This window comes from Oryzias latipes, chromosome 6 (assembly GCF_002234675.1).
Source record: "Oryzias latipes chromosome 6, ASM223467v1".
Lineage (NCBI taxonomy): Eukaryota > Metazoa > Chordata > Actinopteri > Beloniformes > Adrianichthyidae > Oryzias > Oryzias latipes.
Window position 1 is genome coordinate 6,525,424 of NC_019864.2, and position 26,013 is coordinate 6,551,436.

A 26,013-nucleotide genomic window follows, 5' to 3' on the forward strand; every position below is an offset into this window, starting at 1 on the left:
CTAATGAACTCTTGGCGTAAGGCTACAGGCTTTGTTTGTTTGTTGTTGTTTTTTGCTTTTTTGCGTTTTCTCTTTTCCAAATGAACACCAGTTTAGTTCTTCAGTCTTCTCTGATTGGTTATAGAAATCTGTATCCAAATTACCAATAATATTCTTTATCCTTTATCCAATCCCTTGCTTCACTGGCTCCTCCCCTAGGCTCTCTCCTCCCCTCTAATCTCCCTCCCTCTCTTTCTCTGTCCATGCTTTTAATCCAAGTGGATTATGTTCCAAATTGGACGACAGTGAAGGCGAGCAAATCTGTTGTGGACTTCCACATTTACAACAACACAAACGTCTGCAGGAGAAATGAAGCCAATTTTTCATCCCATGTTACATAAGGAACTATGTAAAAACCTAAGAGAACCAACAACTTCTGTTTCAGTTTTTTCTGATGGGACTTTTTTGCCAGATTGTTAACTAAACCATCGGGATTTTTCTCCTTGTCATTTTTTCTTTTAATTATTTTTTGGAAACCGGCAAAAGATGACAGCTGCACCTCAGCTCTCTGTAACCATGATGGAGTGCATTCAGGGTCAAAAGCTCAAAAAGCTACAAGCACCTCCGTCTCCTGTCTGAAGCCAACATGAGGAAACTCTTTTCAACTAAACAGATCCAAGTTAACTTGCACATCGTCTCTCATTTAATGAAGCTATTCTCAGAAATTTGAAGGACTAAGGAAATTTTACAGATTGTCGAGAGAGGGGATGGAGGGCAGGAGACTTGTTATCAGGACCTATTTGAGGATTCTGGGAGCTTTCTGCTTGTGGATTACAGCTGATGCTCAAATGAAGATCCCACCAGAGACGTATGTACCCTCTGCAGTCACTTTCAACTCTGATTCTCACAGTGTTCATTCAAAACACAAAAGTCTTCCTGAGACCTATAAATTTTTGAATAAATATCTCAATTCCATCATTATACATAGATATCAGTGGCTTAGAAAATGTAACAGTTAACTCTAAGGTATCTGTGGGTTTTCATAACAAAAAAAACCTGACAAAATCAAAGCATTTGTGCTTCTATCTCATGTAAATAATTGATTTATAACTCAGCAGAACTGGGTTAAGGCAATACAAGCTTTTTGATAAACTAAGCTTCAAAACAACTTTGTATCTGAAGAGGGCTCCAACATTTTGCCTGAATGCTGTTCAAATAGGAACCTTCTCTCTGACATTTGATATGGGCTTCACGTGTCATTTCACGTCTTCCTGTGTTTCATGTCCTGAGAGAGTGGAGTTTGTCCCAGCAGGCAGCAGTTTCCCCTCAGGATCTCTGTTTTCTCCTTTCCTGACTCCAATGTGCAGCCAAATCTTTTATGCCGTTGTTCCAACTGTATTGAGACACTCATGCATAAGCAAACACTGTCCACCCTGGGATCTAAATGCAGCCATCAGCTTGATAGCATTTCCAACCTTTAGCCCTAAATCCTGTCGTAATCCAACACGATCTTCAACCAGCTTCACTCTAAAAGAGTTTGAACTGGATTGAATGTGTTTACCTTCAGCAAATGTCCCAGATCCTCAGATCAATGGCCACATAACATAGAACAATGATGGCCGCCTCTGCAGATGTGACAGCAGGAATCCTTCCTGCACTCTAAAACTCTGGGTCCTCTAACAAAAGAAAAAAAAAATTCTGTGCCTCAAGCTAAGATTTCTACTAAATGAAGGGCTTGTTTCTAGTGATGGGAATCCTGGCTCTTCTTAGAGATTTGGCTCTTTTGGATAGGCTCACTAAAAAGAACCTGTAAAACATTTATTAAAGATTAAAGAACATTGTAATAACGCTCAACAAAAGTTTTTGTATTCAGGTCAATAGACTGTACTGTAGTTTAATACATTCGGAGTGTCTCTCTGAGTCCGTTCTTCTTCATCAGTTAAGTGTGACAGGTCATCTTCTTCCAGAAGAGGACGCTTTCATCCATCATTCATTCATCTGGATAATAATTATTCTCCATGACTTTCTTCTTCAGGAGATTTTCCAGCTGTTTCTGAGTCAGCTGATGTCATTTCTCCATGCAGCAACACATACTTTGTTTATAGCGATTCAGGAACCGGTGTAACCCACCCTTGGAGGCGGACAGGCCAGCGTGCTCTCCATCTCCCCTCCCTTCCCCTGAAACTTGCGCAGCACTTCCCTCGGACGCAAAAGTGTCATACAAGCATCTTGAGTTGTCAGAGCTTTTGTGATGAAGCTGAAGAGTCACGTGACTGAAATAAATCTGCGAATATGTGAGACTGCGAATAGTGAAACTCAAATAAGTGGGTATATGTCTATGGCTCAGAGATGTGCACTTCAAGAGAAAAAAAAGAGAGGTTGAAAGAAAGTTTTTTTTTAAAAGAACACGGCTTCCAGAAAAAAAAACCCACTCCAAAGAGCTGGCTCTTGGAGTTGTTTCATTCGCGACCGACCCATCACTACTTGTTTCTGATCACTATTAACTTACTGTGATTTACATGACATGATCGTCAAAACATCAGAATTTCTGCTGCCTTGATTAAAAACTATTTAAGCAATTATTCTATGTAAGGAATTTTAAAATAACCATAGCATTTGGTTAAATGCAAGTAATAAAGTGAAAACTCTAACCAAGCTGCATCTGCTTAAAGTTCTGAACAACCTGAATTTAGAACTAAGTCTCAAAAACGAAAATATAAGATTGAACTGTGACAAGTGGAGAAAGGTTCTCAGTTATCAAGGTGACGTTGTACCGAAGTTGAATCTTAGCATCTGATGCCATTTGGATGAGTGGACCAACATCAAGTCTTGGGTTCAAGACCAACTGTAACATCAAAAACTCAGTTATAATAAGTTCTGGTATTTCAAGAGATCACAACAAATTCAAAAGAAACCTCAAATCAACCTCAACTGTCTGCTCACAGACAAATGTGTTCCATTTTTCAATTCCTAAACTCTGGGTGAACATGAATGAGAGGTCTCATGGTCTTCTTCCAGCCATGTGCTGGACAAGCATACAATTTTATGTCTCACCGACACACTGGAAACTCTGCAAAGGACAATTCAGCTAACACATCTCGTAACCGTCTTGGTTTGATGGTATTCTGAAAAGCCTTGATGTGTTTTTGTGTTGGGGTGTGGTGTGATCTGCATCTTGACCCCCTTGAAAAAGGAAAATCTCAACGGGCCTTTGCTGGTTAAACAACAAAATTAAAGACACCTGCTGTCTTTACTTGGGGTCAGGTTTCTTGTTGTCAGTTCCAAAGTTATTCTGGTTTCTGGTCCATCATTGGTCATCAGCAGCATTCTGGCAGCTTAGTCACCTCTTACCCTGACACACCTGGCCGGCTGCCATTGGCGAAGTTCCTGGATTTAAAAATGGCGCTGCCTCTGCACAGTGTCCTTACATGCTCTCAATCGGTAGTGCAAAACCTTATAGACTTTATAAAATAGATAGCTCAAATGATCAGGACATGTGCTAATGACTCATGTCCACAAAGGATTCAAATTTGCACATTTAGAACACATTGTTCATATTGTTAACTTGGTGGCCTAGTGGTAAAGGGTCTGCTTTACAACTGGGAGGTTGTAGGAATAAAATCCATTGTTATCCCTGTATAACACTCTGCACTTATGAGTTAGCTTGAGGGGGTTGAACCTAGATAGAGATATTCTTTATTGATCCCACGTTGGGGAAATTCAATTGCTACAGCAGTTCAGTGCAAAATAGGGAAAAAAGAAGAAACAACAGCAATGTGCAAAAAGAATCAAAGGGTGTTTAAAATTGTAATGACATTTGACAACAAGACACTTATATACACTTAACATAACATGTGTTATACATAAAATAAAATAAAGTAAAAGACAGAATATTTGGATGGGCTATGGATGCATGATAACCGGTTTTTACATGCATCTTTAAACTGTGGCACTGTACAATCTCACAGCTGTTGGTATGAATGACCTGCGGAACCGTTCCTTCCTACATGGAGGGTGTAACAGTCAGCAACTGAAGGAGCAGCTCAGCGCCTCCACTGTCTGATGTAGTGGGTGAGAGGTGTTGACCATAATGGATTTTAGCTTGGCCAACATCCTCCTTTCACCCACTTCCTCCACAAAGTCCAGTGGACAGCCCAGGACAGAACTGGCCCTCCTGACCAGCTTGTTGAGTCTCTTCCTGTCCCGGTCTGTGCTGCCTGCTCCCCAACAGGCCACAGCGTAGTGGAAAGCAGAGGCTACCACAGAGTCATAAAAAGTCCTTAAGAGAGGCCTACACACTCCAAAAGACCTCAGTCTCCTCAGAAGGTGGAGGTGATTTTGGCCCTTCTTATACAGGGCATCGGTGTTGTGAGTCCAGTCCAGTTTCTTGTTAACGTGAACACTCAGGTACCTAAAACTGTCCACTACCTCAATGTCTGATCCCTGGATGCTCACCGGTGGGTATTGTGATGTTCTCCTCCAGAAGTCAATTACCTGAGACATACCGCTCCCCTTGGGGATAGGTCAAATGTGGAGAACACATTTTGCTGACACAAACAAGAGATGGGATATTATGTGGGAAGATACTAATAATGCATTTGGCAAAATTCAGTAACCCTCTCCTTCCAAACCTTGAAATAAAAAAGGAAGCCATGCATTTAGACAGTGTGATTTTGCTGGCATGAAAAAAATATTTTCTTACAAAAAAATCTATAAAGGAATTTAAAAAGAATAATAATGAAAAATCTCCTATGTCTTGTAGAGAAATTCCAGCTGTTGCGGTAGTCAGTTCTGTAAAGGAACTGTAGAACAAAACAGTTGCTTGAAAAAAATCTGGAGATAACTTCCAATGAGCAGCAGGTTTAGACTGAACTACTTATTACATAACAATTATTTACAAATAAGAAAAAACAATAAATTGGGAAAAAGAACCATGTATACATATTTGTGAAAGTTCAATACAAACATTATTGTAACAAGGAGCCGGAGTCATGAGGCTGGCAGAGGTGGGTCAGAGACAGGCGAGAGTCGAGGATCAGTCGAGGATCAGTCGAGGATCAGCAGAGGGGGATGGTGGATGAATACTGGAGGCCAGAGACACAAACAAGACTTCGACTGTCTACATACTGCTGGGGAGTGATTACTGATGGGAAACAGCTGTGGGGCTCCTGGGAGTGACAGCATTGGCTGATGGGAGCATTTTAAACTTTCCACACACAGAGGCAGAAGCTGGTTCTCCTCATATATCGCCATAGGTAATTTGGTGATACTTTTATTGATTCAAAATGCTGTCAGGACGATGTTTATTGAATTATTTCTGAACTTCCTTCATTGTCTGACTCTTGTTGTTCACTTCAACCTCCGACCGCTAGTTGGCAGCAGAGCACACTGAGCCTCTTTGAGCAGCTCTACTCTGCACAAAACAACAGGAAGACCTCAGCTAGAGGCAGCTTGCTTGTTATGAGACATGAACTACTTGGTTTTTACTTAGGATGGGAACTGAACCAAAACTGTACCATGTTGCTGCCAGTATCTTATAAAAACGTGGATTGCGGTGCTTTGTAGCGGCTCAGATAAGAAGAGTGAAGCCCTGCAGCTGCACAGCAGCTAATGCACTGAGCCTCAGTCAAAATTCTGTCGGCAAAGCTCTGAAAAAAGGCAGACGTCGTGGCAATGACCGTTACTAGTTTACTACCGCGTGTGAGCTGCCGCACTGGAGTGCAGACTGTCATGTAAACAAAGCATCTTAGCCACATTAAAGCAACATTCCTTAATTCTGTCATGCTGCCTCATCATCACACTTTAATGTTTATGGAAAGAATTTGTGTTTCTTTCCTTTTATTTTTGAAGGATGCTGAACCGTTTAAAAGTAGTGGAGAAGCTACATTAAGCAATGTTGGAAATAAACAGCACTTTATTGGTTATTGTTAAGGCACATCCATTCCATTTTTTTTCCTATACTGAAAAATATTTTGTTTTGAAAATCAGACAATGTTGACTGTTCCCCTTTCTATATTTTAGTTACCAAAATAAAAGCACTATGAATTTGTGTGTGTAAAAGCAACTTATATATGAGATACAGCTGCAGTGCTTAACATTGTGATCATTAAATAAACTGAAACTGACAATTTTATTACAATAAAAGACGTATTGAAATTCAGGTACAGTTTTTTCTGAGTCACAATTTTATTTTAAAAGAAAGAAAAAGTGTTCCAGTAAAATATCGGGCTACGTATCGTTTCTTGGGACGTGTATCGGGATACATATCGTATCGCCAGACTCTTGCCAATCCACACCCCTATTAATAACCCTTACCTTAAGGGAGGTCAGACACAAATTTTACCATTCTGACTCAGACTGATTAAGTTACTTGGATCTTGGATGAGTGTTGAAACATTTCAAGAAAGAATAATTTTAAGTGTTGCTGCCAAAACTCAACTTCCAGACATTAGCTCAAAGTAAAAGAACTGGTAAAGATTCCTGATCAAAATAAGAAACTCATTGGGATTTACACAGGCTTTCTTCAGTTAAAACATACCCTGTGGTCCCCACATTTGTGGGGTTTAAATAGATGTTCTTAGAGTTGTGTGACAGTTCAGAGGTACTTCCCCCCAAACCCACACAACGCTGCACAGATTTACTAATCAAGAGAGCCCATGCATCCATGACAACATGAATGTCCTATAAGCATCTCATAGAGATGGGGTGTGTGCCTGGGCTGTGTTTGCCAGTAATGAGTGCACTGCCATCTGATCAAAGGTACAGCTAACCTGTTGAGAGCTAAACTTTTGTGTTCCATTTCTCCCTCTCTTTAAGAGTACTTGTTTGACCATTTGGAAGCAATGGGTCATTTGTTATTTTTAAAGAAACGCACTACAACCTCCCTTTGCTTTTTCAATGACCTGAGTGAGACCAAACCTGCTTCTGTTCTTCACCCTCTGAGCATTGGTGTGGTGCTGTCACATGAGCTTGTCCTGAGAGACACCTCCAGGTCCATCCTGTGACCCAGATCAGGATCAGATTATCTAAATCTCTTTATCCACGTCATATTTACTGGCCTTTTACAGCTGCCAAATCACCATGGCAACATACACTCATTGCAGCATAATGTTTGCAAAAATGCTGAGTGATATTCTGAGAGAAGATATTCATATTAAAATCTTATATCAGAACAGTTTAAATGCTGTGTTTTACATCTATAGCATGTATTTTACCCATCTTGCAGTTTTGAGTTTTTGATTATCCTTTTATTTACTCACAAAAGAAAAAGAAAAAAAAATTTTTTTAATAAATATTGAATAAGGAGAAAGAAAACCTCCTTCAACCTGTGTGTATGTGATGACACCATTTCTGGTTTTGACAAACTTCATGTAAAACTTTGTTTTACTGTTTATATATATATATATATATATATATATATATATATATATATATATATATATATATATATATATATATATATATATATATATATATATATATACATATATACTTTTACGCCCCTCTCTGTATACAGATTCTTCCTTTTCAGAGATGAGCCCCACCACGGTGAGGTCATCAGTGAACTTTACAATGGTGTTGCTATGGTGGGCAGGTGTGCCATCAGCTTGTGTGGGAGAATGGTGCTGAAGGCCAGGGTCCAGCTGGGAGAGAGCAGCGTGCAGAGAAGTTGCTATAGCATCCTCCGTGGATCAGTTTGCCCTGTAAGCAAATTGGTGTGGGGCCACTCCTGGTGGGGGGGCTGCTGTTATGTGACTATGGACCAGCTTTTCAAAGCACGTCATGGCTGTTGGAGTGAGAGACACTGGTCTGTAGTCATTGAACCTGGAGATATGAGGCATCTTGGGCTGGGGAACTATGGTGGAGAACTTCAGGCAGAGTGAGACTGTTGACTGTGCCAGGACTTGGTTGAAGATCTTTGTGAAGACTTCAGTCAGCTCGTCCACACAATCCCTTAGCACTCGCCCTGGGAAACCCTTCGGGACTGGCAGCCTTCCTCAGATTGACTGCATGCAGGGTGCATCTCACCTCATGCTCATCTAGGATGAAGACGGTGCCGCTATGGGCTGTGCGGTGGAACTGGTGTGTTTGTGGTGCAGTGAGATAAAAGCTGGCATAGGAGAGCTTCAAGTCCTCAGCCAGTGCGATGTCACTTTCCGCAGCTCTAAAGTTGGTTCTTTAGTTGGAGGTGTTGGATTTCCTACCACACCTGTTGGCTGTCATTACTGTCAAGGTGGTTTTCAATCTTCCTCCTGTAGCCTGCTTTGGCTTTTCTGAGGCCTCTCTTCAGGTTGGTTCAGCTGGTTTGTTTCCAGACTTGTGGGCGGCGTTCCTCCTCCTCAGAAGCTGTTTGACTTCCTGAGTCATCCAGGGCTTCTGGTTTGGGGAGACATGGATCCGTTTGTCCACTGTGACTGTGTCTATGCAGTTGTTAATGTAGCATAGCACGCTGTTGGTGAACACCTCCAGGAGAACCCAGGAGAGGCAGGGCATCCAGGAGAAGTCCTGCAGTCAACCTGCAGGAAACAAATCATATAAAGACCCTGAAACCAAAACACAATCCATGACGCTTACACAATTTCCTCACACAATAGTCCATGTAGTTAGTTTCAAAATAAATAGATCATCCAAAATGCATTAGGCATTTTTTGAACTTTCCCAGGGCATAGAAAGTCTACATATATTTTGTAATTTACTTTTTGAGTTGAAGTCCTGGTGGTTTTCTGAGTTGACATGTTTTCACACCACAACAGAGATTTTTATCACAACTTCGTATAAACTCTGAGGGAACCCTTTAAGTATATCAAGTCAGTGATGTGAGCAACAGCTGTTATCATCACCAGTAGTGTCAGATTAGCAGGAGGAACTGAAAACTTTATCTAAAACTCATAAATCTGTTGGTAATTTTTCAGCACAAAAAAAACATAAAACAAAGGTATGCACATTTTGTCCTTGTGATAAGTCTTATGAATTAAAGTGAAAACCACTATCAGTCTTTTATCAACCATCATTTTGTTCAAATGTTACAATCAAATAATGTGAAAATCTGTTGGGTAAAAACAACCTGCAACATCATGACAATTCAAAAAGGAAAAGAAAGACAAACAGACCAAGGTAGCTTTACGAGGAGAGCAGACAGAGATCTACCCAGTAAACAATCTCTCTCCACTCTGGCGCATATTCTGCTGCACTCCCCTTTCAATAAGTTGTTTTGGGTTTTCCCTAAGTTACACATGCGCTGAGCTCTAAGAAGGGGAAAGAGATAAAAACACAGCTGCAGCGCTATCAGAAACAATAATTGCAACATGTCCATGCTTCCACAGTCCTCTCACATCATCTCCGGACCTGCAAAGCCTATTTTCATGGATAAACTAACACAGAGCGTCCTTCGATTCATTTTACACACAGCTAACACAGGTTCTCAGGAGAATGCTGAAAAGAAACAAAAAGATAATCGTTTTCTCCCAAGGGTGTCACCTCCACCTCCCAGTGAAACAGATTTGGACACAGACACTTCTGCAAACAAAAGCAAATATGAGATAACTTATATACATTATTCAAACATAATCAAAATAGTTTTTTTTTTTGTCTGTTCTTACCTGATCCTGATTTGCTCTTCTTTCCTCAGGGTTCAGCAGTGGGCATCAGAGTTCTCTGTTCAGCTTCGGGACCTAACGGTCAAGTATTCTGGCTCTCTGCTGCTACAAAAGGTCAATAAAGTCAAAATAGGTCAAATGACTGTTGACTTGTTGCAGATAATAGTTCAAATCTCAGGCCTTGATTTACTTGCAAATAAAGGAAAAACAAGACATTTGCTTGGTAGTTTTTTTCATCCACATTGTAACTTAACATGTTTTATAGAGAAATTTAAAGCACAGACAAAAAGTACAATAAAGACCGCAAAATCCAAAACTACTCATTTCAGCACAAGACAAATGAGAGAAGTTCAAATAAACCTTTTTTAGATACACTGAGCTAAAAAGAACAGCTTTTAGCCAAACACGCCTGCTTGTTTTGAGTTCAAACTCAAACTATCAGACAAAAATGAAAGGACTGCATGGCGGATTCTACCCATCTATACGGTCACATTAATATGAGATTCATTTTCTGTTAGAGTAACCCAGAAGTGCAGCTTTCAATTAGCAAACACATTTTCCAAAGTGGCAAACAGATGAGGAAGCTGAGTTAAGGTCAGCACTTTTAAAGTCGTTCACTGTAAAAATAAAGCTGTCAGTCGAATGAAATGTCAGGTTTTCAACTCTCTTAATTTGAGAGCACATACACACTAGCTAGCCCAATGTGCAACAGTTTTTTCTCTGAAGTTCTATTTGTGTTGTCGGTTCAAAGCTCCCTTAATCTCTGTCAGCAATCAAATGATCAAACCTGTTGAGAACAAGCTCTGCTGTATTGTACTCTAGTGTAAACAGTTCACCGAGACACGCAAAGAAGAGCAAGAAATGAACCACAGGGAGAGACTAATTAATGGAAGTAATTAGTTTGGAAGTAGTACTGTCAAGTCTTTGCTATAGTTTGGTGCATGTTGGTGCTAATTTTCATTCATGCTCATTTTTAACGTTTTAAACATTCATGATTGCAAATGGGTTGTCCCACCTGCTCATTCAGAGGGTTGATGCACTTCAAGCTTCTCATTTAACCAAGAAATAGTGAACAGTTATATTTACAAGTATAAAAGATAGTCTGTTGGAGTTCATCTCTGGAAACTGTGGAAAAAAAGCGAAAGCAGTTTGGAGCAGTTTGTAAACCAAGAGGTGTGGGCAGACTTCCCTAAAGCCTCAACCGTCCCAGTTAATAAAATCAGCTCAGAGTACATTTGCCCATAAGACCAACATAACTTACAATGTAAATCCACCAAAAAACTGAGTGTGCAAACCATTTCAGATGACGTGGAAGTTTACTAAATTTCCCAAGTTGCAGACAATAAGACTGAATTTCGGTGTTCACATGCACCTTGTTGTACGTTTAGTTGCAGGCTTGGTCACCTGAGAAGGAATGTTTATGATCAAAGTTGTGATGCTATAGATCTAACGACTTTCCTTGACTGTATCCCCTCAGAAACTGAAAGATGTGGAGTCTATTGTCAAGATTGTGGAGCTGAATGGAAACCATCTGGTGAGGGAGTATGCAGATGAAATCGAGCGCATGTTGGGAAGCAAGATGAAGTCTGTGAAGGTCAGAACAATCAATGAATAATATTATATAATGTATATAATATATAAAATTTAAAAAAAAACACAGAATTAATGGATTTTGGACTTCTAGCTGCAAAATTTAAGTCATTTTAAATTTAAATTGTCTTGTTCTTGAGTAAGAATTTTGGAGCTTCCTCTGCTTGTGTTTGGCAAACCTTATGTTTTCTATCTTTGCACTGTGTTTTCAGTCAGATTATTCTCTTCTGGTTTCTTTTCAGAGGTTAGCAGAGTCTGCAGAGGATTCTGACCTATACCATGAATACAATGCTACAATGGAGGTCAGTACCCTCTTCAGGCCCCAGGCATTTCCGTTTTCATGTTAAAACTCTTTTCTCCCCGCTGCCTTTATTCTTGGGTTGGCCTGAGGTGGTCTTTACATAAGCTGCTGGTTAACCAGATAAAAAGTATTTGAACAAGCTGTTCAACAGTTGATGCCGTGGAAACTAAAGATTTCCAACTTTAGAACAGGTATTTTTTCTGGCATAATCTGATTTTAAAGTAAACAAAAAATTAAAAGAAATTAAAGAAATGCATGCAGGCACAGATCCATGGATACACATCCAACTTCCTTTTAAAAAGTAAGTCGACTCTAAATTCTATTATAAACTTTATTACTATTTTTAATACATTAGTTAGACCAAAAAGACCCATAAATGATTCAGGTATGTTTTTGTGTGATTAACTCAGGATTACTTAGACATTTGCAAATGAACTGACACAGTAAATGCACACTGTGCCACATTTTAGACAGAAAGTTCTCCTCTTACTGCTTGTTTTTGTCCAGATGATGAAGCGAAAGTTTGTTTGAAAGAAGCCAAAACAGTGATACAGAACATGTAAGATATGTGACCGGAACTTCTTTTTTAGGCGTGCATTATGTAAGGGTTAATGGCCAACGAAGTATAAATTTAACGCACGCCGGGGAAGCCTGAACCGTCCGACGCGACGGACGTATAATCATAAACCCGCTTATACCATGGTCACTTACAAAAGAAATAAATATTAACCATTTTTTAGTCCTTAATTCTTGTTTTTTTTTCCCTGATTTGGATCACTTTTTCCACAAAAAGCGGACTATTACATTGCATATATATATATATATATATATATATATATATGTGTGTGTGTGTGTGTGTGTGTGTGTGTGTGTGTGTGTGTGTGTGTGTGTGTGTGTGTGGGTGTGTGGGTGTGTGTGTGTGTGTGTGTGTGTGGGTGTGTGTGTGTGTGTGTGTGTGTGTGTGTGTGTGTGTGTGTGTGTGTGTGTGTGTGTGTGTGTGTGTGTGTGTGGGTGTGTGTATGTGTATGTGTATGTGTATGTGTGTATGTATGTATGCATGCTGATCGTCCGGATGGGATAAAGCATCAGTTCAGTTCTTACCGCTTGTTTTTGTCCAGATGATGAAGATAAAGTTTGTTTTAAAGAAGCCTGCGCAGTGATATGAATTTTTATGCTATGTGACCGGAACTTATTTTTGGGGCATGCGTTATCACTTTTTAATGCACACCCAGCAGCCAATCAGAATCGAGTGTTCATCAAAAACTGCTGTTATGAGCAGTTTCATGACCAAAAAGCAGTTCTAGTTCATATCATACATAAAGCACTGTGGATATGCATAATGTTAGATGTTGTGATTATACAAACAATCTATTTTTAAAGTCTTAATTATTAAAACTAAATAATTAGTTATTTAGTTATTGTTTAGCTCATTTACAGAGCTAGTAACAGGACACTACCTATCAACATTCAAAAACTGTTTACACAAAGGAAGGGTGATTATTATATTGGAGATATGGTTTACACAAACGACCATCAATCAGAACAATTCAAAAAGTGTCGATGTGTGGAGTTCAGCTAGAGATCCATGTAAAGCAAAGCCCAGAATTAAACATTTTAAAGCAAAATACAAGGACAAGTTATCGTCAACATATAGAATATAAGGAAAGGCACCATGAAATAAGTACAGTAATCACTTTGATATTCAGCTAATATGTAGTGAAAAATAAATAGTCTAAATATTGGAACAGATAATGAATGATGCAGTAATTATGTATTTGTATTATGTATCTTATTATGTATTTGCGTGGAGTTGTAAACATTATAACAATTTTGTGATATTGTTCTCCAAACCATAAAAGTTTCTCCCACTCACCTTTGGAGCTATGTAAATCATATATATTGTTTATGCGAGATATCTGTTGAATAATTGTAAACAAGCTTGGACTAAATCACACAGCTCAAAATCAAAGTTCAGTCTATTATCTTTTTAACTTGCGTTAACAGTCCAATACAAACACAATACAAAAACCGTGCCGCTCATTTTCAACAGCTACCAACCCACTGCTTAATGACACTAAATCAAATGTAATTTTGCACAGATTATTGGAATGAACAAAGCAGTATTTTTCCATTTCTTCAATGTAACCCATAGTTACAACAGCTGCCCCTGCTGGCTGCTCAAAATGCCCTTTAGAAATGTTTCTGCACAGTACTGTCACATGATTGGAGCTGAGACTCGTAACCCTGGTTCCCTCCTGCAGCTGCACTGCTTCATCAGGGGTGCTAAACATCCTCCAGGGAAAAAAATGAAAAAAGGTCACATATTTTAGGCTGCATTTTTAATGAACGTTGGTGTCAGACTCCAAAGCTGTACTGCAAAGCTGCCAGATTTCACACATTCGTGCACGTTTTCCTGCTGTTTAGTTTGATTACTACAACTCCATGCTGATCAACACTGTGGATGAAGATGGGAATAATGTGGAGCTGGGAGGAGAGTTTCCCCTGGAGGAGAACGAACATTTCAACAACTTGCCAGTGAACACTCTGCAGAGCGACATCCAGGTGCCCACCAATGTTTACAATAAAGGTGAGACAAGTTCTGCATCACATGTTCCCACCTAAACAATCCCAAAGGCCTAATCCAGGAGGGTTCAATCTTCTTTGCAGATCCAAACATTCTCAACTCCATCTACAACACAGAGGCCTTAAATGATGTCTTCATTAGTAACTTCCAAAAAGACCCCACACTCACCTGGCAGTACTTTGGCAGTTCCTATGGTTTCTTCCGGATCTATCCTGGTATGTTTATCCAAGTTCAAACTGTATAATTCTATTATCTGCCTTGTAAATGCTATTCCGTTTTTTTAATTCATGACATTTTTGCTTGCTTTTTAGCTCTCCGATTTATTTCTAAGCATTTGCATTAGAGCTTTTATTTTTGACTGTTGTTCATAATCTCTAAACAAGTTTATTGATTAAATGACCAAACAAGAAGAAGGCTGGTTAGAAAAACAGTCAGGCTGTTTTTCAGGATTTTCCGATTTGAGGTCAGCAAAACCATTTAACTCTTGACTTGAAAATCACATAAATGTATTCCTTGTGTTTTCTTGCAGGCATTAAATGGACTCCAGACTCCAATGGAGTGGTAGCTTTTGACTGCAGGAACAGGAATTGGTGTGTATGATTGTCATGTCACCGAAAATTTTTAAAAATCTGACCAAATTAGTAAATGATGCATACTTATTCAGCACGCTACTACCTTCTAAGAAGCCCTGAAGCACTTTACAGTCCCAGTCCCCTTCACCCATTCATAAACACATGCACACACCGCTGCAGAACACAGGCATCAGCCTATAACCACCAGGAGCAATTTGGGGTTCAGTGTTGCGCCCAAAGGCACGTCAAAGCATGGAAGCATGACGGAAACCAAACCATAATCTGATCAGATCTTGAACGCTCTGCAAACCCCAAAACGCAAATTTCACTATTAATAAATCCAAATAAAAAATAAAAAATGTTTACATTCGCTTTATACGACTACAATGTTTATTGTTATCATAATTCTTCTGAACTCTTTGCATTTATGGAATAATACATTCATTGGAATATGACTTATACGGAATAATAACAATTAAGTTTGGTAAAGCTTTGAAAATACTCACAAATAAATGAAGAATAACTGCTCAACCCATTCATGAAGCAACATCATTAATTCTGTTTTGCTGCATGGCCAATACAAACGTATGTCGAGTCAGTCACCAGGTTACCACGAGTCCCCGCCTTTCACTTCATTATGATATCATCCAACTTAAATCATGAAACCTTTTATTGCGTCTGTTGGTAAAACACAACCTTATTCACACTGTTCTGTGTGTTTTCTGGATCTAGCGAGTGAAAGGTCTGCGAGTGCAGGTCTTTGTGGGTGAGTGAGTGGAAAGCAGCAGTAAAGAGTACTTCCTCTCTGACACCCTCTTCATCCTCATCAGACTCTCAAGAGACACAAACAGACTTGGAAACAGCTCAATATGGAGGGATGGGGGTGGGAGGTCGTGCTGAGCATTGAGAACAATCAGGCAGGATCATCTTCTGTATGAGGATTACTACAGAAATGTTGGAGGGATAAGCTGAGCAGAACAATTGGAAGTTGTGCAGAACTTCATATGCTCTGGTCTACACAGCAAACCAAAAAAATCCAACACTGGGATTCCTTATAAAAAAGCCTGGAAAAGACTGTACTCGTTTGGGCTCTGTATGTTTACGGACAGAAGCTGGAGTCTGTTGTGCAGAGTGTAGTTTTATGTAGCTGCAACACCAACCGGACACTCAGGGAGGTAATAGACAGCTGGAGTATTTTTCTTGGGGAGGGACTAAACTCCTGAACTGATGTTGCATCAAATGTGATGGATGAACCCTGAAAACTTTAAAATCATTTTTTCCTGAAGTTGTCATTTTGCAATCTAATAACACCCTGACATAGAACACAGCAACAGAGGAGTTCTTATTCAGAGGTTTACATAATTAATTTTCATTTTACGATTAAAATCGTCTTGACTTTCATCCAGTGTGGGTCCTTGGAGCTGCTGCCTCATGTAGCCACAACGGGATCCAAGTCTGGGTCCTCCTCTGCCGGTCCCCAGCCCAGATAGAATACAGGGTTGTGTCAGGAAGGACATCTGGCCTAAACACCTGTCCAAATCAGTGAAAGGTGGTTCACTGTAGCGTTCCCTGAAGGGATATGCTGAAAGGTGAACAACAACAATCATCTCTGGAAAAGGACATCAGCATTGGGTCTTTCATCCCAACATTTACCTACTGAGCCATGTCATCTTCTCATACACCATTGTTCTTGCACCGTGCTGAGCGTCAGGGAGCAGGAGCTGCTCAGACTGTGTGTGGGTGCAGCAGCAGACTGATTGCTGCTCAGCTCTGAAATGAGTCTTGATCCTCTCTGAAACACGTTAAGCTGCTCCTTAGCCAGGTCACTGCAGTCCAGATGGCACCATATGTGACCATTCATGCCTCTCTAAATAACACCAGGGAACTCCATATGTTCCCGAGCACCTCATCCCATTGCCTTTCTGCAGCTCAGCTGCTGCAGCTTTTGCATGCCTCTGCAAGCACTGCTGAGTTGTAAGTCTACCTGAAATCCTATCATGCTGAACAGAGGGAGGGGCCACAGTTCAGAGTCATTCACATGCTGGTTTAATCATTTGTCTTTTTCACTGCTTTTGTAGGTACATCCAGGCAGCCACATCCCCAAAGGACATCATCATCATGGTAGACATCAGTGGCAGCATGAAGGGCTTGAAAATGACAATCGCCAAGCACACCATCAACACCATCCTGGACACACTGGGGGAGAACGACTTTGTCAATGTCATCGCTGTGAGAATTATTCTTCGCAGAAACAACCAGACACAATGCATCCATTTCATTCATGAATCACACTTTGTACTTACAAATGATGGCTCCAGGTTGAAAGTTTTTGCTAAACTTGGGTTTGGTGTGTGGTGACATGGTCATTTCCAGATCCTTCCAACGACCACACGATGAAGCTGTTCTCTACAACAGTGGTCTCCAACCTTTTTCAGGCCGCGGACCGGTTTAATGTCAGACAATATTTTCCCGGACCGGTCTTAACGGAGCCGAAGATTAGTTTATTATTCTTGGCTTTAGGGAAAAACATACTTTTCATGTTAAAATGCTACTACAAGAAATTTAGTTTACAAAATTTGAAAACATCAGTAGTTTTTTTTTTTTTGCAGATTCAGTGAAGGACAATTGTTGATTTGTAGAAGTTGTTTCTGATTTGTAAAAATTCAATAAAAGCGGCATTACAGGTTTTTTTCCATAGAATCCCATTATAACACAGGCTCAGATCATCTTTAAGAGCAAAAAAATTGATTTTGTTTTAACCTAAATCCCGATTCATTGTGTATTCATTTCTAACACAAGAGCATTTTTTGTGTTAAGCGGTTCTTAACAGCTGCCTGCCTAATTCACCCATACTGTCAATGTTACAAGTTTCCTCATTTCAGAAACATCTTCAGCAGGTCGGCAACTTTATTTGATTGCATTTTCATTTTCTGTCAAATGTTTGCGGCTGGTTTAAACTTAAACTTTGTGATGAAGATGAAGGCGTCAAGTGGAGGCAAACAGCCAGATGCTAACTTTAGCTGTGACAACTTTTAAGGTGTAATGGATAAAAAAAGCAAAATTAAAAAAGCGACACAACCGTCAAAAACTGCTATTTTCTAAATATAATGATAAATGTGAATTTTTTTTATCACTGTGTGTGGGACTTTCGAGAATCAGTCGCCACGTTTCAGGCAGAGCAGCTTCTGGTCCGTGAGAACAACCGTCTTAATAAATCCACATTTGGAGGAAAAACTTCTTGTTTGGTCTATAAACAGCAGCTTTATGTTTCTTTGAGGTTGAAGCTCTTATTCAGTTTCCTCTCTGACTCTTTTCTCCCAGAAGAAATTTTCCAAATACGTTTTATTGTTTGATTTTATTAGGGTGTTAGCTTTGGGCTACTAACTTAGCGGTCCGAGCAGCTGCTTCAAATCACGTGACGCGTCAGGACAGCCGGATGTGGTGAACAGAATCCAGTAGTTCTTCAAAATAAAACTGCCTTCACTACCAGAAAATAAACTAAACAGAAATGATCAGTCAGTGTATGTTCTTTTTTTTTTCTGTCTGCGGCCCGGTACCAAGTGGCCCGCGGACCGGTCTGCGGCCCGGAAGTTGGGGAGCACTGACGTGCAGTCACGCGACTGTGTGGCTTCATATGATTGGTCACATGAAGTCACGTTACGGAACCTTTGGTGGAAGTTTCTCCGCCAAAGGATCAAATGCAGATTATTTTGATTATATACAGTTCAAAGTAATGGTAAGGAGCAGCAAGAGGGCCAGTGTACTGGAGTGAAAGCCGCATTTTTTTCTCAGAGATGTACTTAAAAAAAGTTAAAAGTATGTTGTATTATGACTACTCTCCCAAGTACAAATTACCCTCAAAGTTATTTAAGTAAATGTAACAGAATAAATGTAACGCGTTACTACCTACGTCTGTCTGAAGCAATGCCTAAAGTTTGATTTTCAGTAGTTGATTTCCTGTAATTTCTGTGTTTTTTTTATTTGAAGCTATGTCAGTGGCATGGGCGTTTCTTTTATTTGCAGAGGGATACCAACATTAGTGTTGTAGCTTCTTTGCACCACAAATGTCCTGCTTTTTTTATTTTTCTTCATTTTAGTACACCGACTATGTTCGCTACGTGGAGCCATGCTTCAAAGGAACGCTAGTGCAGGCTGACCTAGACAACAGGGAGGTAAGCCCACAGTCTGCAAGCCCTCTGCCATAGGAAGGGGCCTTCATTTGCCTCAGCACTCAGAGAGAAACATTCGCCACCGTTATCCACAAACAAATGTCTTGTTATGCGTGCATTTTGTCAGAATATTGATCCTTTTATAGGATTCAACATCAATGCAAAGTGCTGTCTGTAATGTTCCAGAGGCTCTTCACACTTTGGTGCTGCTGTTTTACCTCATTTTAAAACCAGAGGTCACCAAAAACATGAAACCCCAAACAACATTCACAAAGATGACAAGATGTGGGTTGAGATTTATTTGGTTCGTCTGTTTGCTGTGTTTTACAAACATGACATTATAATTATCATATCTTTTTTTCCGGTTCCGGGTTACACAGCAGGACGGGTGGCGTGCCTCTCTGCAAATACAACTATCTTCAAAGTACTTAAAAAGTTGATTTTCTCCAAAAAAAGAGAGCTGACCATGCCCCCTGTCTGATAAAAGCTAGGAACCGGATAATGATAAATCATGTAATCAAATGGTTACAGTATAACGAGGTGGGATTATATAAGTTTGCTTCCTTCCACTCCCTTTCAAGCAATATTTATTAATATGTCAAATTATCCTAAGTTTGATTAGTTACTGTATGAATGTATAACTGATGATTATATTGCTGTTGTGTATTATTTCTACTTAATTGCTTGAAATAAACCATTTCAAAAAAAAAAATCAAATCTTAAAATGGCTTTATCATACAAAAAGGTTACACTTGTGAGTATGTCACAAGAAAAAGATGAGAGAATGGAAATGGTGACGGCTGGGTTCTGTAAGAGAAAACAAATGTATATTTTTAGTTTTTTCAGAAATACCATGGCGGCAGCTTGGATTTTTGCTTTTGCTGTTCTCAGAGTGTAGACTGAGGAGGTAAATTTACTCGTCAGGCCTATGTCAAGTAGCAGGCTTTGAGGAATTCCAGATCAAGTTCAGGGTTCCCTGTCGAAAGAAGGCTTGAGAGCTTCTGGTCAGAGTTCCATTCCAGTTATTGACCAATTCATCATGAAGATCTGTCCAAATCAGTCTGCCTATCGATCTATCCATATTCTCCCCCTCATCCAAGGTGGGTCATAAGCTCAGAGGTGAGGGTAGCAACATGGATAGATCAATAAATCCAGAGCTTTGCTTTTCAGCTCAGCTTCATCTTCACAACAACAGATCAAAACAGCGATAGCATGACTGCAGCCGCTGCACCAATCGGCCCACAATCTTACACTCAATCCTTCCTTCACACGTGAACCAAATCCTCAAAATACTAAAACCTCTCCATTTAGGACATGAGCTATCCACCCTCCAGAGAGTTCAAACCACTTTCTCTGGGGAAGACCCATGGGCTCAGACTTGGAGGTCCTGATTCTCATTTCAGCTGCTTCACACTTGACCATTAACCGTTCATGGGTACACTGGGGCTTGGTTTGATGAAGGCAACAGCACAACATCATCTGCAAAAAGCAGAGAGTAAATCCTGAAGCCCCCAAACCAGACTCCCTCTGCCCCTTACGACATCTAGAAATTCTGTTCCATACAAGATTTATGTTCCCGAAAGTTTGAGAGGACCTTCGTCCTATGAAGAGTCAGGGCGGTTAGGGGGTCCTTCAGAGGAGCCCAGGGCCCACCTGTAATCACAGAAGCTTTGCAGTGACTTCAATTACCTTCAGTGTTGCTCACCCTGCAGCTGGTTAGCCAGGCTCTGTTGGTGTCAACAGCTCCTCCGGGAAAAAACCATGTGTCCACACAACACTGTAACTGAGACTGCATATCAGCATTGCTATTGGATTTCGGTATTTGTTAAAGAGCTGTTGGAGAGAACATAATCCCTCTTTCTTCCTCTTGCAGCACTTTAAGCTGCTGGTGGAGGATCTGCATGTTAAAGGAGAGGCAAAAATCAAGAATGCCATGAAGGAGTCCTTCAAGATCCTGAACGAGGTTTGTGGTGACAGAGGTTGACTCTGCTCTTGGAAGAAGGTAGTATGGTTAGAATCTTTGATTGTCCAACTGCTTGTGTGCAGGCGAGGGTGAACGGTCAGGGCAGCATGTGTAACCAGGCCATCATGCTGATCACAGACGGAGCCATGGAGGACTTTGAGTCTGTCTTTGAGGAGTTTAACTGGCCTGAGCGCAGAGTAAGGACTAAAGCTGTGCTCCACATCTCTTTCTGGTCCTTCTATTTTCTATTTGGTCACATCATGTATATTCCTGTCAGTTCAAACAAGTATATCTTTTTTCACATTTAATAAAAGCTTTGCTCTTTTACTGTTTTTGTTAGCATGCTGACATAGTGTGGAAATCTCAGTCAAAGGCTTTGTGATGCTGATGGAACTTGGTGGGAATGTCTCCATGCAGGTGCGAGTCTTCACCTACCTGATTGGCAGGGAGATGACCTTTGCCCAAAACACCAAATGGATTGCTTGTAACAACAAGGGTGAGTTTGTGTGAGTCATTCTGGTGTTTTTGTCTTCGCACACACTCAGTCTGGATGTGTTCTGCAGGTTTTTACACTCACATCTCAACACTTGCGGACGTTCAGGAGAACGTCATGGAGTACCTGCATGTTCTCAGTCGGCCAATGGTCATCAACCATGACCACGACATCATCTGGACTGAGGCCTACATGGACTCTGTGGTACGCTCATGTCCTGATTGTTCAAGAGAATTTTCAAATACGTGCAGCTTTTTCTTTGAAAGGGTTTAGTAAATATTTTCATTTAGAGACCACCTTTCAGAGGCCTGTTGTGATCGTGCTGTTCCTTCACATCTCTGTCTTCATGACCATTTGTACGTTTCCTCTCTACAAACCTGCACTCATCCTCCCATTGTCCTCTGGGTGTTCTCTTCCATCTCTTTGGCAGCTTCCCAACACAAATGAGGTAAAGAGCACAGAGGTGAAAACACTTTGAATATAGAGCCATAGATGGCCATCTGACTGACACAGACATTGTTTTCTGGGGTTTTGTAAGGCTTCACCTTCATGGTTTGACCCATAGTGAGTAGACAGAATTGAGAGCGGATATAGAGCGTAATAACGACCTGTAAGACCTCCCACTGAGCATTGAAGAGTGCCACGTATCTAAATGAGTTGCCTGAACATTTCAGTTTCAAATGAGTCATTTTATTGAAAGTCTAAACAGACGTAGCTTCCTGACTTTATAATAGAATGTTTATGCATTCATTGTCTCACTTTCAGTGGGTTTGACATGCAGCTCCCTCTGAGTTATGAACCCTACATTGGGCTGTCTGCAGGTAAAAAATGGGCAAACCTGTACAGGGTACGCAGGTATATCTATGTCAAAGACCGCTTGTTGGGCACTGTACGGCAGCATCTCTAGTGCGTCATAAGGTGTGCAGCTTCCAGTAGCCTTACCAATAATTTACCAAAACTTACCACATGCACAACGATGTAAGTTCCATTTTCATGACGTCCCCGGAGGTGGCTGTACGTGGCTCAAGGGAAGTGCAGAACACACCTGCACTCCCTTTAAGGTGTGGCTGCTCTTCTCTACGACCTTCCACGGACTTTAGGCTTAAGAAGGATTCATACTTTTTTCAGGCAATGGTTGGTTTTACATCCTCCTTACGTTTGTTTTTTCCTACCTGACAACCTTTAAGGAGTTTTCCCTTTATTATTTTCTGTAGAAACAGCAGTGGTTTAGTGAAGTAGTTGGCTGTTGGTGCTTGTTTATGCTTCAAATGTTAGTGTTAGGTAGTTATCAAGCAAACAACACAGAGGAATCACTCTGCAGGACTGAAAATCTCTGACAGGTTTTTGAAAAGTTTGCAAATTATTTTAAAGGATTACTACAAAATAAGTGCAGCATTACATTCCTGCATGACGAGTATACCATTTCAAACATGCATGTTTAAGAAAACTGACATGGTTTGCCATTTGTTCTGCTCTGTCACAGCTCTTCAACAGCAAGGCTCAGAGTCTGCTGCTGATGACATCAGTGGCCATGCCAGTCTTCAGCAGGAAGAAGGAGACGGTGAGTTTGAGGCTAAAGTGCAGTCGTCCACTCATGTGTCAGCTTCCCTTCTGCCCACCGTCTGTCCTCAAGAAGACAGCTTTACATGTTTTTCACCGTTTCAAACACAGATCATCAGGAGCTTTATGACCCTACATGAGATCAATGATCTATTCTGGCAGTTCGTTGCTGTCAACTCACCTCACTGCTTTGTTTCTTAATGACCTGATATGCCCCCTGGGGGCAGTGGAGGGGCGGGGGGCTTTTTTGTCTCCTGCATTTCTATCACTCTTGAGATCTTCTTCTAATTCCTCTGTACATAAAATCTTCATCTTCCTGACTGATGTTAACATTCTGAGCTCCTCCAGCAGGTTTCCTCGTTTTTGAGTCCGTAACCTCACCAAACTACACAGATCATTCCAGCTTTTAGTGCTTCAGTGAGCATCAGGACCTTTCCCCTCTGAGAATTTCATTTTGTTTTTCAATGATTTACCATGTAGATAAATGCTTAAGATCCAAATATTTATTTTGATAAGTTTTACACCCTTTATTAATTCTAATTTTTCATGAAAATGATGCACTTCTTTAGCAAATTAGCTGAAATTCTTAGGAACTGTTTCAGCATACTTTTTTCTGTAGTTCTCTATTGTACTTTAGCATTCTCACATGTATTTTTACAGGAAAATGCCAGTTTTTTACTAGTTTGCACTTCTCTGTAAAGACTTGTTATTGCAAATTCTGCTTGAAGATTCAATGCTGTTGTTGAAAAGTGAGGAAGAAAAAGAGAAGTTTGGGTTCTGGTGGAGGACCCACATGCAGACAGATGTTTCTTGTCCTTTAATTTCTGAATCGGAAACAAAAGCAAACCTGAAGAGTAATACAGGGTTCTGTGTTGCTGCTGTCTCCAGCTGTCTCATGGGATTCTGCTTGGCGTAGTTGGAACTGACATCCCATTGATGGAAGTGATGAAGCTGGCACCCAGATACATGGTGAGTCTGAACACCCCCCTCACCTGTTCAAGGTCAGGTTTACACACATCTCTGGAAAAAAAAAGAAACAACCTCTGTTGTCCTGCTGTCTTTCAGCTGGGAGCTCATGGCTACGCCTTCCTCATCAACAACAATGGTTACATCCTGGCGCATCCAGACCTTCGACCTCTAGTAAGTTCTGGTTCGGATTTGCTACACATGACTGACTTTGCTGTAGAGCAGCAGCTGCTCAGAAAAATACAGGAAGTTGTAAACTGGTGAAACTGCCGTGACTTTTGTCTAAAACAGTATAAAGATGGAAAGAAACTGAAGCCTAAACCGAACTACAACAGTGTGGATCTGTCGGAGGTGGAGTGGGAGGACACAGAGGAGAAGGTGAGATCTGACAGAGTAACTGATGCATAAATGAAGACCAGCAGGAAAGTTCAATGCCCTGTATGGACACCTGTCTAATGAGGTCATCTGAATATAGGTAGAATTTTCAGACAGGTACTCTGAGGTGTTTTTGCAGAAGGTGCAGCTTCTTCTTTTCATACCATATTTTAATACTAGTCGCTGGGACTGTTGAGCAGAATTTAGTCACTGTAGGTTTCATTCCTACTTATTTGTCTTAAATTCCCTATACAACATCTCACTTGGACCTGAAACTGATGCAACACCTGAATCCTTTTCTACAAAACAGTAGAGTAATATGGTGAAATGCACTGTTTTGCATATTTTCAGAGGACATGACTCAGTGGCTTATTATCAACAATCAAACCCTTCATTTTTGCAGTGCAATATAAACATTTTGGCAACTCGGTGTTGCTCCTTGATAGACTGAAAAGTACATTCATTTCACTCCATGTTATTTCTATTCCTATTTATCTAACTAAAAAAAAAAAATCACCTTTTACATAAAAGAAATTGCCCTAATGCCAAAAGCCAGAAGCGCAATTGCACAATTACTTTGTAAAAAAAGAAAAAAAACAACTGGACATCATGTATGTATCATGTATGACTACATTTATGTAGTTGGCATGGAAACATTGACAGGACGATAAATTATACAGGATATTTTTGAATGGTTACTTTTGTTTGAGGTTGAATGATGGAAACATTTCCTTAAATCTGGCTACTCCAAGCTTTTGTGCCTCACATCAAAAGAATGCATTCGGGTGAATTTTGTCCTTTACTGTAGTAACTCACAACTTCCACTAGCTGGAGCACTTGGGTCAATTCTACAATCAGCTGTTTCAAAAACACCAAAACTCTGTAGTAACACAGCCCAGTTACTACCCTGGTCCAGGAACTGCTCTGGACCCATCTTTGGAGGTGGTCTTGGTTGGTTTCTAATCGGACTGAGCTTCGGTTCTCTCTGCGATTCCTCAGTCTGATTAGAATCCGTCCTCAGAGGGGACCAACTGAACCAAAACAGCCACCGAGCCGGTGGTCACGTGATCTAAACACAGCCTGAATGTAGCAACTGATGAGCCGCGGACAAATGTAAAGCTACGATTGTCATGTTTTCAAACAGAAAAAAGCTTCCAGCTGTTTAGTTGTTAGAACTTTTATTCTAACACCGCGAAGAGCTCTTTAGTCACATGGTTTTGTTTACAAGCTTTGGTCCGTAACAGAATGGTCCGCTGGATGGCAGTCTGAATACAGACCAAATGCAAGGTTCTGGACTCGATCCGGAACAAAGGATTGTTCCAGTCTCAATTCACCCTAAAACTAATACACCCCCATATCCCACTCTTCTATTTTCAAAATGAACTAGGTTTTGGCTTCAAACCGTTTAGTGTACTCTTTCTTCCCTCCTGAAGCCTTTTCCATCAGTCATTTATGACCCCACATCAGTTCTACACACATTTCATTCATGTTTGCACACAAATGATGATTTAACAGGCTCATTCTAAGACCCACAGAAATCTGGTCATTTTTGGAATGAAAACTCCATGGATCAGAACAGGTAGAAGCGTTTTCACGACCGCTGTTACTCTTCAAATTACGGAGGGATTGTGTTATTCTGATAGAGACAGTGTTGCTTTCCATTATCTGAATATAATAGCTCCTCAATATGTGTTTTTAGGCAAAATCCTAAAAAGAAAAGCCTAAAGTCTGACTTCTATTTGTCTTCTTCTAGCTGAGGACTGCCATGGTGAAAGGAGAGACAGGCAGCAGCACGCTGAGCATCAGAGCTTCTACTGACAAAGGGGTGAGACATCCACAAAGTCATATCACTGAGATTCAACCAT

The 26,013-nt window shown here is 40.5% G+C and overlaps 1 protein-coding gene across 4 annotated transcripts in view; it reads left to right on the top strand.

Moving 5' to 3' along the window:
• The first annotated feature begins 275 nt into the window (after positions 1 to 275).
• Positions 276 to 26,013, top strand: part of LOC101171407 (voltage-dependent calcium channel subunit alpha-2/delta-4) — a 57,010-nt gene continuing 31,272 nt past the window's right edge. For 3 of the 4 annotated variants that reach the window (XM_011475758.3, XM_020703765.2, XM_020703764.2), the window contains exons 1-19: positions 276 to 847; positions 9,608 to 9,689; positions 11,053 to 11,169; positions 11,408 to 11,467; positions 13,891 to 14,053; positions 14,134 to 14,265; positions 14,580 to 14,640; positions 16,701 to 16,851; positions 18,720 to 18,794; positions 20,665 to 20,754; positions 20,838 to 20,951; positions 21,172 to 21,250; positions 21,318 to 21,451; positions 21,678 to 21,695; positions 22,731 to 22,808; positions 23,696 to 23,776; positions 23,873 to 23,947; positions 24,065 to 24,151; positions 25,902 to 25,973. In XM_011475758.3, coding sequence (XP_011474060.1) covers positions 747 to 847; positions 9,608 to 9,689; positions 11,053 to 11,169; positions 11,408 to 11,467; positions 13,891 to 14,053; positions 14,134 to 14,265; positions 14,580 to 14,640; positions 16,701 to 16,851; positions 18,720 to 18,794; positions 20,665 to 20,754; positions 20,838 to 20,951; positions 21,172 to 21,250; positions 21,318 to 21,451; positions 21,678 to 21,695; positions 22,731 to 22,808; positions 23,696 to 23,776; positions 23,873 to 23,947; positions 24,065 to 24,151; positions 25,902 to 25,973 — 1,770 coding nt within the window. In that variant the 5' untranslated portion in view covers positions 276 to 746. The remainder of the gene's footprint in view (positions 848 to 9,607; positions 9,690 to 11,052; positions 11,170 to 11,407; positions 11,468 to 13,890; positions 14,054 to 14,133; positions 14,266 to 14,579; positions 14,641 to 16,700; positions 16,852 to 18,719; positions 18,795 to 20,664; positions 20,755 to 20,837; positions 20,952 to 21,171; positions 21,251 to 21,317; positions 21,452 to 21,677; positions 21,696 to 22,730; positions 22,809 to 23,695; positions 23,777 to 23,872; positions 23,948 to 24,064; positions 24,152 to 25,901; positions 25,974 to 26,013) is intronic. The other variant, XM_020703763.2, reaches the window with a different exon arrangement.